Here is a 16,889-nt window from a genome sequence, read left to right on the forward strand (position 1 = left end):
CCACTACTCTCTGACACCATCAGTCTCACATTTGTTCATCTGCAGGGAAGAGCCTCAGTGAAAATGACTGTGAGAATGGGGTTGCTGGCTCAGAAACTGGACTAGAAAGTGAGAGCTGTGACCCTGAACCCTTGAGCTCAGAAAGACTTAAAGCCCAGACCAGGTACTGGTTGCAGTGGCTCAGCTGCTGCACGATGGCTCATGTTATTATGAGTCTATTGAACTGTACAAGCACACAAGCCCAAGTCATAGCAAGCTCCCAGGTCTGAATGCAGCTTAGTATCAGTTCTGTCCTATTCCTTTGTGATAACACTACTTTTGTACACTCTGAGTATAGTATTTTAAGCACCTAAAGGGCATCATGCTCCAAGTCAGCAAGCTGATTTAGCTGAGGCGCAGGGGTGGTGGATGGCTTCAAGAAACATGGCAGACTATTCACAAAGTAGACAATAAATCTTAATTAAACCCCTGTGAGTCAGCACTTTCTGACAGAATACTATTTGAGCAGATTCAAACATCTTTCTTAAATGGGGTAGCAGTACATTATCAGTGTCCCTTCATACTTTGATAAACTTCATTCAAGATTCAGAGAGCACTTAAGATTCACAGGAATCAAAATAAATTACTTTTACCATGTCCCCTCCCAATTCTGATAAATATTCTCATTAATTAAAATGACTCCCTGAAAATGTCTCCTATATAGGACAATCCTTAATTTAAAAATGTAGAAAAACAGACAAAAATTGCATATTGGTAGCTATATTTTAAACAAAAAAAATCTTCACATAATAAATACATCTTATGCACATTAACTTCAAATTTACTTCAGAAAGCTATTTACAATATAAATAATTATAAATGGGAACACTTTGCAAGATATTGTTGACATAGCTAAACTGTGTTTCCTACATTACATTCCAAAGGAAAACTTCAAATTACAGATGTTATGCTACAATGTCACTAGACCCTATACATTGCAAGGCATGGTATTTGAAACGCTGGCGATCTCTGTCTTTTTTTCCATAAATATAACCCATTAGTTTAAAACAAACATGAAATGCTTCATTATGACTCAAGTGCTTTTTTTGCTAGATTAGTGTATTTTATGCATTGAAATATTTACCTTGGGAAAAAGATGCAGTGCCTTAAAACTACTTTTCCTAATAGACTTTAATTCCTTAGAAATGTAAAGGTGCCAATGTTTTATAATGTGTGAGCAAGATTATTTCTTGCATTTCTAAACTTTCTGTTGTATTGGTAGCTGAAAAGAAAAAGATGCATGCAGTCCAAATTGCAATAAATAAAAATGTTTTTAAATTGTATTCTGAATCCTAGAACAATAGTAAATCTTGAGAACTCTGAGAGGACAGTTAAATAGTGAATACAACCAGATAAAAAGCTTTTTTTCTTCCTGTATTTGATCTTTCCTTTCAGATACAGCTTCATAGATGGAGTCATAAATTACGTCTTTTCAGAAAGAGATGTATTCCTAACAACTTAGAGCCAGATTTATCCACAGAACTCTTGCATACATAAACTAAATGCCACAGTGAAGTTCAACCTCACATCATTTTTTTTTTTTTTATTAATAAATGCTCTAAGGAAGTGTGAAATGGAGTCACACTACTGCTGTCATCATACCAAAGAGAAGACTATTTAATTTTTTGGTCTTCAGGATAACAGCTAAACCCTCAGCTACACCTCTAGCAGGGTTTACTAACACAAGCTGAAGGATTACAGAAAAAATGTGTAGGGTTTTCCTGTTTTGTTTTTTCTGGTGTTGGTTTTGGTGGGTTTTTTAATTCTCAGTGCATACAACTGAAATATTTATCTGTCAATACTAACTGCAAATAAAATAAAATAAAATAGGTTCTCCTACACACTGTGGAGGTGTCTGGAGTTAATCCAGTATACCTACCGGAAAGCATGTTCATCCACCATTTTTCCTAATAACAAAGCCTGTATTGCCTTTAACCCTTAGGTGTTTTAAGTAAACTTGCAATTCATAGAAAGTCCAGAGCCTGAATCCATTTGCTGCCAGACATTAACTATAGCCACCTTAAAATAGACATAGCTAGGTCTAATCCTGGGACTGTGTGCTATAATCCCCATTATATACAACTTTGTATGCAGAAGGTCTGAAACCAATGCATATGCCACAGCTTTGTTCCTTGGCTGAAAGGTTAACTGACATTTGGAACAGCCAGCCTGATCTTCTGGGGTGGCTGTGCCTTTTCCAGAAATACTATGCGACCTTTTATTTTTTTTCCAACTCACTCAGGATGTTCACATAAATGAACATATGGTGGTTAACATACTTAGGGCCATTAATGAATAAATGCTGCATGTCGGGAGATAAAAACAAAATTTAGATAGGAGTGATTAAAAGAGTTTAAAAGAGCAGAATTTCACTGTGTAACCTGTGGCAGTATTGCAGACACATCAACAAAAGTCGTTTAAAGCTTAAGAAATACTTCTGGGGCCCTTCAGTACAGAGAGATGCACTCATTTTTTCAAAGCATGTGTAAATAGAAACACAGCCATTACAGCTATTACCCTCCATATTTTCCATACATCTTGAGATTAAAAAAAAAAATCACAAAAAAAACCCCAAACTTATTGCCACTTCACAAGTCAGCTTTTTTGCCCTTATACATACTAAGTGGTACCTTACTCCACAAATATTCCCATTTGAGTCAATGGGACAAATTGCTGAGTAAGGTTCTTCTTCTAATTTAAGAATTGCTTTGTGAATTCGTCCAAAATTACAAACTCCATGCCCCTGGGGAGCAATTTTGTATAAAGAAGAGAGGAGGTCTTTGCTTCTTTAAACAAAAGAGATATATCAAAATCATAATGCACAAAAAATCATAATGCACCATCCACTGATATCAATAAGAAATTGTTTGAAAGAACTGTGGTCACTTTGTATTTGGAGTAGCTACAAAATATTAATTTGGTGTTAATAGCAAAACAGTATTATGTTAGAGAAATGATGCAACACAACAATTTATATTGTTCCTGTTCCAAAACACAACCTCTACACCTTATTTAAAGTGATAACCCCTAGCTAATGTGATACATTTGAAATGTATTTGGTACAAATGCCTTGCATTTTTCAATTTTGCAGAATACCTCATCTCATCTGATTTAAAAAAGGAAGCAACCAACAAAGAGAAGATGATATTCTTGAAGGACACTAAATAAAAATTTGAATTAAATAAATATGCAATGGAAAAAATAAGCTTTATACCATATTGAAAAGTACCTGTAATATGAGCTGCAGTGATATTATATGCTATAATTAATATTGCAAACTTGCTTGTATGTAGCATGTAGCATGCGGAGTCTATGTTTACAACATTCAATGCTTTCTGTCAATTAAGAAGAAATTCCTGGCTATCTGAAGAAGCAGGGTGGCAAGTTAGCTGACAAAAGACATCTGTCTCTGGCTGACTGTACTGAAGTGCTAAGGAGTGCCAGTTGCTGGCATCCCATGAGGGGAGTGAGCATCAGCCTCTGCTTGCAGCACAACGTGGCTGCACGTATAGACCTCTCTACTGACATATTCTGTTCATTACAGTGCATTTTGCTGCATTTGTCATTGAAGTGGACTGGAACTATTGAAAACAGGATAAATAACTACAGTTTGGGAAGTTTTATTCTGGGATCACAGTAAATAAGATTGGGGAATTTTTATTGCATATCACACTGGCTTTTTTCCTAGGTGAAATCATATAGAGTACAAGCATCTTATATTGTGCCTGTTTGTTTTATAAGACTTCTATTTTTCAAAAGTGCCTGTCAGAATGCAAATACAGCAGTGCCCAAACTGTGTTTTCCTTACTACTTGTGGTCATTAGACCATGGACATTAGACCATAGCCAGGGAACTGCCACTGGTCTGCAGAACTCTATTGTCTTCTGATTAAAAGCTTGATATCAAGAGTGCTTGGTGATCTCAAGAAACTTGGGTGCTGACAAAATCCCATTCACCCAAACAGTTTAGGAAACTCTTCTGTAATATGAAATAATATTGATGCTTAGACTTATTTTTATATGTACTAGTAGGGATAATACGATACCAGGTACCTCTACTCTAATTCGCTTTGCAAATTGTATTTTAATACTGTACAATGAGACTCCAAATACAAGTTTATCCATATTATTCATAGGAATAAGTGAAATAAATATGTATCCAGAACTAGATTTATCAAAAATACTTTCTCATTCCTATGCTTTAGGAATATATACAATTATTGGGCTGAAAGAAGTCCATTTTGGTCCATTCCTTCCTCTGAGTTAACAGTTGTCAGTGTTTTTCTTCCCCTCAATTATTTGCCTTGTTTTTATCTTAAAACAAACAAACAAACAAACAAAAATCTCTAGCTGCTTCTCTTTATGACCTTTGTTATTCATTTGGCAGTTAGTCAAATAAACTTCTTGCCAAATCATTTTGTTCTCATTTTGCCTTGGCTAACATTCAATGCCCTGTCTCTCATTTCTGCCGCTAGTTCAAATAGTTTTAGACAATTATTTATCTCTCCTCTGTGCAGAGCTCAGTGCACACCAGTGACATTCCCCCTTATTCTTTTCTGTTACAAAGATGACAGACCCAGTTTATTTAAAGTTTTATTAGATCTTTCAGTCTCTTTATCTTTTGCTGAGCTCTGCTCCACCTTTTCTATTATGAGGTTCAGATAATAAAGACCAGACTGTGTTGCTCTTCCTTGTGTTCAATGTACTTTTCACCAGGAGTGATCACACTGCAGTCAACAAAGATTGCTTATGGAGTAAGGTACTGCTCAATTCAAGATTCACAATCTGCCTTGGAGTGATCAGGACTATACACAATATTCCAAGTTCAGAGAGGTAATTTCCTCTGCTTTCAAGTACATCTCTACTTACGTGGCTTATAATGTTATTATTTAGCTTTTGCTTCTGATTAGTTTTATTTGAAAATAGATATTTTTAACCCACCCATAGCATGCTGGTTTATATTTAGTCCCATTGATGACTCAGTCCCATATGTCAAGCTTCTTAATGTTACAAATAAAGGTAGACTTAGTGCTAATCTCATTTTAGTAATCACCTAAAGTCACCTTACCTTCATATTGGTATGATAGGGAGCGGTCAACTTTGAGACTTCATATAAATGCCATACAAAGAAGGACAGGTCTAGAAATTGTGCCTACAAATGCCCTATTTTACTTTTTTTAGCATATGTTTTTGATTTACTCTTTTCCAATCAATTAGTATCTCTTTGTTCATGAGATTATTAAAAATTGCAGAAAGTTTCTCTGCTTCTTTTGATGTCTTCTATAACTCTAGGACAGGCCCTGATAATATCAGCATTCTTAATACAATTTAATTTCTTGGAACCCTGATTTCCCACAGTATTTTTTAATGTACATATGACTGATTTTGATATTCTTAATATTTTCTGATATCATTAGATTTTCTGCTGCAAGCAAGAAAAGAATGTATATATCTTTTTCAAAGTCATACCTATTACTTTACTGTATGTCAGACAGAGTAGTTACAATTTTCTATGCTTTCTTAATTTACTCCAAAACTTTATCAGAAGTAGGTCCATACAGTTTTTGCCTATTCTCACCTCTCATATTTTTACACTTATGCAATTGATTTTGTATTTTACAGCAAAATTTCTGTGATTCTACTGAGTTTCTTCTGTGTTTCAAATTAATTATTAATTATTCAGCAACTTAGAACCACTTTTCCTTATTTCAAAATTATTACTAAATGGCATACATAGCCATAGAGTTAAATGTGTTTATCTTGGACCACTCCTAATTCCAGCCTATTCTCCCTGTTTCTCCTGACATTTTTCTTCCATTTCACTCCACTACTCACCTTGTGCAACCTTTCAAAAATATGAGGACAATCTCCCATCTCTACATGAAGACAACCAAGCCCTATGTATTTCTCAAAACTACACTGAGAAAGGCCTCTTTCTTTTAAATACAGTAGAAGTAAATATTTGATCTTACTAATCATAAGGATACTGCTCATTTGACTCCTTTCAAATCAAGCGTATGTAAATAGCTATGCATATGAGTACACAAGGAAATAATAATTCGAGTTCTCTCTTCTTTCTCCCCTTTTTGATTTTGTATTGGTTAGCCATGGATGCTTTATACCATGGAGCAGCATAACACATCTGGCCATTAGGGAATAAACAGATCACCAGAGGTACCCATTTTGATGTGTATTTCAGAGGAACACATTCCAACTCTCTGCATAAAGAGCGCATAGCAGTTTTGCTGGCTGGGAACTGTGGGGCACATGCAATTCAGAAGGTCTGCCCTTGGCTGTATTTCCGAACAACCACCTCTTAACACAATGTGTGTAAATTGCTCTACTAGCCTGCCCCAAGTACTCCCTGCCTAGACCTCTTCCATCCTTCTTCACCTTGCATGGCACCAGCATTGAGTTTAGCCCCATTCACTCTAACCCTGCATGCCAGTGCATTTTTATTTTTTAAAAGTAATATGTTTTAACTAACTTATCCCCCCAAACCTTAGGTTATTCTTTCTAGTGCACTGTGGTATATCAAATGCTGGTAACGACAAGGGCATGAAAACATATAATATCTTCCAATTAGATCTCAAAGGTTATTTTTTAAAGCACAAAATTTTTTAGAAAAAAAGTGTCAGCTTCCATTGGTTATTATAACAGATGTTCCCTTGTGTCCTTGTGCTGGATCTTGCTGCATCCTTAAGTGAGAAGTCACATCAAAGTGTGATCCATTACAGCCTAGTGAATAGTTTCTAATGTTTTCAGTGTCATATAGATGCTCCAGGGCATATCCAGTTAATGTGTAAGCATGCTTATCAAAGTACTGCCTGTGGGAGCTGTAATAATTTGGAGAGGCTGCTGGGTGGTCCCCTGGGGTTTGATGTGGGGACATGTCTGAATGCAGGTAGTCTTTAGCTAGTACTAAACTAGATTTTGATATTCGGTCAGAATTGGGGCTGCTTATCCTAGACAGTGTTGTGGGGCTGTTGTCATAGTCATTTTCATGTGGGCTCATAATCTTTCCATCTCGTTGCTGGATGTGTTCACATGGAGGAGTGTTGGCAACTGTTGGGACACGGCAGACATCCCCTGCCAACTGCTGCTGTGGGTAGTTTGAAAAACAGAGAGCATGCTTCTTCCCTGTGCCATTAATGGAGACCAGCGGATCAGGGGTTGTTTTCCTCAGCTGTAGTCTGTTTTCTTCCTCTTTAATCATTTGCTGGGTGGCTCTTATTAGAGTTTCAATTTTGCTGGGCTCATGTGGACTGCTCTGATATTGCTCAGTACGGTATCGGTCGCCTGATTCACTGGCAGAGCCAGGATCAGGTGAACTAACGACACTGTCCTCATCCCAGTGTCCTCTCCCTAGGAAAGAGAGAAAGAGGACAAGCATTGAGGATGAAAGAGGCAAGCCATCTTGAAGAACAAGTACTCTGAACCTTATTTTACAGACAGAAAACCAAGACAGAGGCAAGTGACACAACAAAGTCACCAAAAATTACCATGGTAGACCCCTTGCTTTTCAGTGAGAGCCTCTGGTTTCCAGTATCTGTGCACAGAACAAGTAACGCAACTGAAAATATAAAAAGAAGAGATCTAAGCACCTCAACACAGACATCCAGTGCCACCTGAGATGCTCTAGGGTAACCAAGAAGCTGCATAGGCCCAGCAGATATGGTACCAACTCTACAGGAACAATGTGTCATCTCAAGCAGCTAGAGGCCAGGCAAGGTACCCTAGGGCATGTCAAAGTGCCCTCAATGCTGATGTTCAGGCCCCTGACCCCTCACTACCTATTTGCATCAATGAGTGACTTGGGACTGTGGTGAAAAAACTTAAGGAACTACAAATGTACATCATTCCAGCATGTCTTCTTAGACCTTTGCAGGAGCTAAAACATAGAGACAGCATTGTGGAATAGTTTGTGGCCCTGTAGTGACTCTACACAGGTTACACAACAATAAACACAAGTAATGAAGCCCTTCTTCTTTAGAAGCATAAGAATCCTTAGCTGTTAGACAGGGTTACTGTAAAAATGTGTCATATCCCAACGCATAAATATTTGCTGTATAAAACTTTTAGAATGGGAAAATACAACTATATTCTTACCTCTCTTTAAAAAATAAGGCCCATAGACATATCAGAGAAGGTGTTCAGCTTGCATGTAGCTGAAAGGACAGAATCAGACCTGTCAATCCTCACTGGGAAGAAAGTGAGCGACCCCCAAACCTGAACAGCCAACTAAGGTCACACTATAATAAAGGGCTTGATAAAGGATTCGCTGAGACACATGCTTGCAGGAGGGCACACGCTGGACTTGCACAAATTACTTAAAAATACCTTTGCCTCAGCACATACAAAGTCCTCTTGGGGATGAGGCCTGTTGGTTGGTTGACAGGAGTCCACAAAGGAAACCCATTTTCAGACTAGCACAAGTAGTTCCTTCTGCTCCGTGTTGGGTCAAGGTATACAGATCTGTTTGGGTGGCAGACCACTACCGCTGTGTGGCAGAGTTCATGACAAAAATCAGTGATGGGCTTTTATAATAAACATATCCTGCTATTCATTGGTGAAAATACTGCACTGTGGAGTACCTCATAGGCATAAATTTATCCTTCACATCCTCTTAAGATCTGGACTCAAAATGCCAGGACCTGGAGTTGGAAGGGAGCTCCAGCCACCAGAGCACACGGTATGTCCTGCACACCACAACACACTGGGGAGATGGTTGGCTGCAGCTCTAAACCACGTGCTCAGTTTGTCTCACTGCACAGACCATATCTGCAGTGTCATCAGAAATGCATGGGCTCACATGCAATATCCAGGGCCTGCCATACTGATCAGATAATTGTCATTATTGTAAGGTGACTCCAAGCCAGAACTACCAGAAGATACATTAAAACAACCAAAAAGGAAGAAAATATTTTCTGCCCAAAGAGACTTCTGACAGTAATGTTCACGTAGTATTGTCAAAAAGAGTTTCTTTTGTGAAAGGCCAAAGTTTGAAACTGCCTGAATCTAAATGAAAATGGCATATTTGCAAGGGAAGCTGAGATGTTTCTCTCCTCAGCTAAGACCAACATGTCAAGTTTTACCTCCAAAGCTACATACAGACTGAAGGCCTACTGAAACATGTAAGACTTGATACAATAAACAGAATAGCTGCAGCACCTGGAACTACAGCAAGAGCAAGGAACAAACTAAAATCAAATTATATTCTCCGTTTGCATTGATTATCCTTGATAAAGGTATGGAATAATATTTAACACTTTTGTATTTGTACTTCTCTATGATATTTCTACATTACTATCTTTTTACTCTCAGCAAGAATTATGCATAAAATTTGCCAGAAAAATTATCATACTTTGTTCAATTCTCTTTTCTGGAGAAGAAAAAGCTAGAGAAACACAAGTATGACAGAAGTACAAAACACACACAAGGAAGGAATTGTATTCTTACAGGAAAAGTAGAGAACAGTCCTCATTAGCAAAATTTAGGGCTCCTTTTCTTTCTTCATTTTTCCTCTGACTGTATTTCCTAGAACTTGTTATGTAATCATCTTTCTAATCTCAACATAATTTCCCTCAGATTGGAGTAAAATAGTACAGTTTTTGATTTCCAAAGCCTCATTCTGCAAGAATGGTACTAATGTAATTAGCTTTTATGAGTTCTTTAGATACAACCTATGTTTTGACAGATTATTTTAGTAGAAAAGCATTGTCTTTTATGCTGTATCTATCCTTACAACCTTGAACTCTGACTTTTGGGTCAGTTGCAGTCTTTCAACTCTCAGCCTGCCCTTTTAAACCCAAGGACCTTTGGATTTTTCCAAACCCAAGATCAGCCTTTCACCGTGATTTTTTTATTAGCTTCAGCCTCTGAAGATGTGCTAATGCACTGAGTTTGCAACCTGCCACACACCAAGCAACACTTCAGGCTTGATGCTGAAAGGGTGGAGAGACTCAGACTGGCTAAAAATTATAGCTGGGGATAAATGTCTGGAACAAAAAGCAAATGTTAATTTGACTTGCCAATTTTAAATAAAAATAAACAGCAAATCTTACAGAATCTAGTAATAACCAGTGCAGAGAAAAAAGTCATTTGGAGAACAATCTTGGATTTAGCTCTAATTTTTTGCTAAATATATTCCATCAAAGTAGTTTGATCTCAAGTCAAATAAAGAATTCATTTCTATCAAGTGTATAATTTTGTTTTGATCATCCTTAAAATCTCACCAGTCAGATATTTTCACCTTAATTTCACAGATTAAAAAATATACAATAAAATTACATTTTGCTGCATATAAACCAGACTGTCAAATTTAGCTTGAATTTTAAGCATTCCTCGTCTCCATAGATGCAAGCTCTGAGACAAGGACATACATCAAGAGCCTCTCTCATTTTCTGTCTCTCACATAAACAGCTGCATGTTTATGTCGTGTTGCTTTATCTGAGATGGTGCCACTTCTGCAAACCCTGTTATCTCTTACCATGAATCCTGTGCACTGACGTTATGTGGGGCATACTGTTTTCATATGCTTCTCTGCTCTCAGGGGATGACTTGGTCAGAGGCAATGCTGGACGAGAACCCCACCAGCTCTCCCTTCCCGGCTGCGGTGTGCCAAGGAAATACCGGCCAGCTTCACATCTGCCTCCTTCACAGGCCTGAGTATGGAAGTGTCTGTCATCGGTCAGCCTGGAGTGGTCGAGTGCAAAACCATAGCAGAGAGCACTGCGGTCTGAGTACTGTCTGTAGGCACAGGAGACATCGTGGTGCTGGGAGCTCGGTCTGTCCGCGGGCTCCAGTAGCTGGGGAGAAGCTGTATCAGTCAGGGGACTCCCGCCCCACTGGCTTTCGTGGTCAGACTCGGATCTCTCAGTGTGAAATCCAGAATACTGCAAAACAGGAGAAGCAGTGGGGAAATTACTATGCCTAGGTGAAATCTGTAAGTAACTGAAAAAGACAGAGTATGTATATGATAGAGTGTTTTTTGTGAGCGTGCCCACATGTCTGCACCTTCTGATTGGACTCCTACTCCTTTCCTGTACAACACTCTGTAATGAGCTCACAGATGACAGAACAGGCCTCATGAAAGTCTAAAACATCCCATGTCGACCTTTAATAGCCATCTCCTTTATGATGTGTAATATTAGGCTCAGCAACATCAATGTTGCAATTCAATATTTTTTTAATATGTCCAGGTTTTTCTTATTGCTTTGAAAGCTAGTGCTTATGCTCAGCAATGGTGCTCCAACGCTCCTCAGCAAAGTGCTTTCTAAAGGGACCGAAATAACACTGCTTCTGGAGCGTTCTCACATGTCAAATTGAAACTGAATGTATTTCAAGTTCTTTTTCTAAGGGTTTCCTCACTTTTCCTCAGATTTTGCTTGTTGGATTTTTTTTCTTACCTGGAGTGGTATCTTTGAACTTCTTTCCTCTTATTAATAGGGAAAAGAAAGCCTCCTGCAGATCCTGGAACCACCAACACTACTACAGAGTAAAGCTCTGAAGTCATGGCAGTTCGGTTTGAAGCTAAAAATCACAGGTCTGTTGCAATGTGGGAACAAGGAAAATACAGAAACTGTTTGCCAGAAAAGGTGATTGCTAGACAAAGCAGGCAGAGTGGGCATTTGACACCCTTGCTTAAGCAGGGCCCTCTCAACATAGAAACAGCAATTAGCAGGCAGTTGGAAAAGCAGACAAAAATAGGACTATGGGCATTTGTTTAGAGAGAAGTAAGGGTTAAGTTAAATGTCACAGATTTCTGGATATTCATAATGAATGTTTCAAACTTTTAGATACTTTTGGGGAAATAAAGGGGAAAAAAAAAGAATCCTTATTAAACCTCCCAGGATTTAGTTATCTCATTTTAAAATCTTTTTATTTATTGGAACTGTCGAACTCCATGGAATATCTTTAAATCGATTCCACCCATGATTATGGATTGGGATGAGACTAAAGCTGTACATGCTCACCTCCTCAGTACTGCACACTCATGTCACAAATCAATGTATTACAACATGAAGCCTTGGAATTCTCCCATTCCATCACTCACCTTCCAGATGCCCACTCTGCCTTTTTTTTTTAATAGGTATTAGGCCTCTCTCCTGAAAACATAAGCTTACTTTCCTTTTCATTAGATTGAGTTGCTATGAAACTCCTCATTATCAGCCAGGATCAAGGTTTTATGCACTTACCAATCGAAAGTACTGACCAGATGTTTGACTTACAGAAACTTAAACCATCTGTGCAACATCAGTAGTGCTTTTGGCATTTAATCGGGTATTTCTTCAGTATTCCAGTTTATATTTGTGAATACTGTTTGTTAACAGAATAGGTTATTTAAAGGAAAGAAAGAAAGGGTTGTGGCTTTGAGGAGCTCAATTATATTTTATTATTAGTTGTCAAAAGAATACCCGTAGGCAAAAAGCCTACCAGTAGATATGGAGGAGGTCAGCAGGTCAATACCACCATATTCATCGCAAGGTTTAGAGATGAAGGGATAAATTTGATTTTGCACAGAGGTAAGATAGTTACAGAGCCACAAAAGAATTCTTTTAAATGCCAGTAACTTGGCATACATTAACTAGGAACATTTTTCAGCCATCACAGTGTTACGTGGCCAGCTGGAATGTCTAATTCCTCTATTATCCTTTCAGATCTAATGTCTTCAAACTGCATTGTCACAAAGACATCTTCATAAATACTGACTAAATTATTGTAAACTTTTTGACAAAAATATATAGATAAACATAGGTTTCCAGTGAAAAAATTAGACATTATTAACAAGATTTTGACTATTAAATTTTAGTTAAAATGGAAATTCACAAAAGGAAAACTACTTTTGTACTTGTTCTTAATTTTAGAATTAATCTTAGGGCTCTTTTTGGATTTGACTTTTATAAACTAGTTTTTTTTAATTTAAAAAGTTAAGCTGAAATATAAGATAATGTAAGCATAAATCTAAGTATAAAAAAGTTTAAAATTCATTTATTTTTTTATTAAAACAAACCTCATAGTAGGTATTTCTTTCATGAAGAGGACAAGGAAAATTAATTTCTAATAATATTATAATGGACTATTTATGATGATAATAAATGCCAGGCATTCTTTCAGACTGAACATTCTTAATTTCATTTAGCCCTAATAGATATGCTTCTATTAGTTCTCTGTTTCTACGGACACCTCAGGGTCCAGCATAGCTTCTCTTCAAAGGAGTTTCTCCATTTAACTGAAAACTTGCTTTTTTTTTTAATCTTGAACCTAACCACAAAGGATTCAATTGCACAGCCCTTCGCGCACTTTTCTTAAAAGAAAGGGAAACCATTTCAAAGGGTACGTGTTCAGTATATCAGAAATGTACCATGTAATGTCATATAACCATGTAGTCAAGACCAACAATACTTCATGCATATTCTTTGTACTTGATGTAAATGATGATTATTTGAGATCTGACCCATAGCAGCTGCTAGGCCACAGACAGAATTAAATTAACACAGTGAATTGCTTGTGGCCCACATTGTCTACCAAGGTTTGATATGACTGCTTACTCTTAAGGTACAACGTAAGCCGACATAGGCCAAAAATATGTCTCATTCCTTTTAAAGCTAATCACATCTCTATTTGGCATCTACCGCTGCAGTCCTACCACTGCCTCTTCTGGGAATCTGATGTTGACAGGTGGAGACTCCAAATACAGGCATGTGTGACATGTTGACGGGGGCAGAAATGACAGGATGATCAAAGATACTGCTTTACTGAAATGGGAGTGGAAACACTATCTCTCAAGTCAGAATTAGGCTCCCATATGTCAAGTGATGAAAGACCATAAAAAATGGAATCAGATTTAATGAAAATTATGGCCAATTAAAATCAGTGATTTTTTTTTTTCAGTCCCAGTCCTGCCTCACCAGAAATGTTTTCCTTTCTGCTAATTTTTGCCTTCTGACTCCTATCAGGCAGATTTTTTTTTTATTATTTTTTGACAGAAGTTAACCAGCAGACAGAAGTTACACATGATAAAGAACTTCAGACAGGCAACACGTGAAATCCCTTCAGGTGATTTCTGAATTGCCTTCTGGCATAAACAACAACAATAAATAAACCAAATGGTCCTCCAGCTGGTTCTTAGAAACTGAATTGCCACCTCTGGGTACTAGAAATGTCTTCCAGAGTGCTAATCCAGTGTACCATTTCAGTGAGAGCACACCAGAGGGATTAGCACTGACATAGAAAGGGGCTATAGGCCATCACTGATGCTATTTTCACTCCAAGAAAAACTTCAGGAGGGCTGAAGAGGGAAGGAAATAAGAAAATATAAATTCCATGTCTAAGAAAAGCTTACTTTATGAGAGCCCATGGAAGTGTATTAGGCCATTAGACGATATGTCTCGGGTGATTTTCTTTTGCCTGACCTTCCACTCCTACAGGTGTCTCATTGGACTGAGCACTCATCCTGTCATACGCAACAACATCAGCCTGCTCCACACACCGAGTCAGATGTTCAAACAATAGATGTTATAGATATCTAATTTTCTGGCAGCCTACTCAGGTTTTCATCTTTATAAACATTAAATATATAGTGAAACCTCTCAGAGTCCTCTTTTCCATGAAAAACTTTCACTACAACATTAGCAGCTTTCCTCTTGATTTGTGTCTTAACCATGAGAAAAAAACATCACAGATGCAGGCTGCATTGTACTAAGAACATATGCATGCTTTTAAATCACTTTTATCTTCCTTTTTACTAATGTAATCCTGAAATGTAAAATATGTTCTTTTTGCATTCACTATTATAGGCAGAACAGATGGTGAAAGGCTTAGATTAAAGTAATACAGCATGTCCATTAAAATAACCCCCACTGCTGGTGACTCTTCACCAGATCAGGAGTTATGTTTACTATAAAAAGAGGGTTTTGCTTTGCTTTTGAATACACTGGAAGTTTCCAAAGCTTTAGGCTACAGGAAGAAATGAATAAAACAACAACAAAAAAAGACTGACTAGAATTCAGCCTGATTCTGTTATCTTTACCCATGGGGCAATATGCCCAAATAGCGGTGGATTGCAAAATTAATCCAGATTATCTGTTTAAAGAGCTATAAAATCAATTTACCTCCAAAATCAGGTGTATTAACATACACCTACTAGAGAAGACTTCTACTTCCAAAAATTCGTGCGTGCTGTAACACACACCAAAGCCTCCATCCAACAGCTCTTGGGTACATCCTTACATATATGCTTGTGTTCGTTCTACATATATGTATATAAAAAGAAATCTTTATCCAAGAACTAACATGAGACATGAAGGAATAAACATTTATCCAGATCTGACCATAAAACATTTCCATTAGAGGCAGTCAACAGACAATTTAAAATATTTTCTTTAAACAATCATCATTAATGGGAGATTAAACTCCAGAGCAGTTGTTCAGATGATCATAATTAAAATGTTTTTCCAGTATCCTTGCTATTTCCTGTGTACAGAATAAATGAGGTCCAGGGCTAGATTTTGGGAACCACTCACAACGATTATTATTATGGGGGAAGACTACAGACATCTTTTAACCAACTCATGATTTCCTTTTCCTGCAAATCTCTATCAAGTCTTCATCTCTCCTGTTCTTTTCACCTCTTCGTTCAGCTCTCCAGCTCTCTGTTAGGACAGGACTAGAAGAGCACTGTTCAAAGTGTCTGGGAAAATCCTACAGCTGTGTTGAATTTTGGGTTACTATCCTCTCTACTTGCCTTTCACCTGCCTGGGACTGGTTTCACAGAACCCACTAGCCCATGCTGCTAAAGTCAGTCAGTGTTAATCAGATTCTGACCAATGCTTCTAATTTGATGAACTCACTTTTTGCTTAAAGACTCTACCACCATCATATTACACTATGCCTGCTTTTGCATAAGATTTGAGGAAAAAAACATTAACACTGCCTTAGGTGACCACAACATCCACCTTTTGCCCTAGTAGTAAATATTCAGCTGAAATTTATTAACATAGTTTTCATACAGTTTACATCTCATGTAGCTATCCTAGGGACACACAGCTGGCAAGGGAGAGGATTCTCAGTTGTCACCCAGTAAAGCGTATGATTCCCTTTTCCCTTCAAGAGTGAAACAAAGTAAGTGGTAAGAGGGAAAAAAAAAAAAAAAAGAAAAGAAAAGGAAAGAAAGTATGTACATTTAAAATCTCCTAGGTGCCCTTAACTTTAAGAAATATTTTGCTCACTGACATTATTTTACTAATAAACTTCCTTCTTCCTTCCTCCACCAAAACCCAGGCTCCTGTGTAAGCCAAACCATGACCTCACTTTTCAGCCGTGGCTTTTGAGTTGCACTCTAATTCTCCACAACTGACTGGCAAATTACGTGGGCTGGAGACTGAGGGACACAGGCCATACCACCTGCTGCATGTTCTTCACAACAGCTTTTCTTAGTCTTTCAACAGTTTATTCAGTGATGGAGAAGGATGAGAGGGATACAAAGCCAAGCTGCCAGCATTGCTTGTGGTGATGTGCTACAATGAATGGTATGACCATTTTTCAAGATATTGGCAACTAGCACGGCTGCTTCTTTTTGAATTATGAAATCTGTGACTTTACTACCAGGCAACTAGTAATGAGGATGCAAAACAAAACTGCAGACTAAATATCCTGAGCTTTCAGACAACAATCCCCGATAAACCAACAGTCTCAATGCTGCACTGCTAGTTCAGGATTTTTTCTGGTGGCAGAGAGAGTAAAGAGGTGCTCATGAAAGTCACACTTTCAGAAAGTGAATTGATGTGGGAGGATAACACGTCTTCAGTTGGGATTGTCCTGCTAGCAGATGAGGACTTCTGAAAGGACTGT

General features: G+C 37.8%; 1 protein-coding gene across 3 annotated transcripts in view; it reads right to left on the reverse strand.

Moving 5' to 3' along the window:
• Positions 1–743: 743 nt before the first annotated feature.
• SIM1 (SIM bHLH transcription factor 1) overlaps positions 744–16,889 on the reverse strand; it is a 54,295-nt gene continuing 38,149 nt past the window's right edge. For all 3 annotated transcript variants that reach the window (XM_074862156.1, XM_074862158.1, XM_074862159.1), the window contains 2 exons: positions 10,528–10,933; positions 744–7,403 (listed from right to left, as the gene is read on the reverse strand). In XM_074862156.1, the coding sequence (XP_074718257.1) occupies positions 6,673–7,403; positions 10,528–10,933 (1,137 nt within the window). In that variant the 3' untranslated portion in view covers positions 744–6,672. The remainder of the gene's footprint in view (positions 7,404–10,527; positions 10,934–16,889) is intronic.

Source organism: Strix uralensis, chromosome 3 (genome assembly GCF_047716275.1).
Source record: "Strix uralensis isolate ZFMK-TIS-50842 chromosome 3, bStrUra1, whole genome shotgun sequence".
Taxonomy (NCBI): domain Eukaryota; kingdom Metazoa; phylum Chordata; class Aves; order Strigiformes; family Strigidae; genus Strix; species Strix uralensis.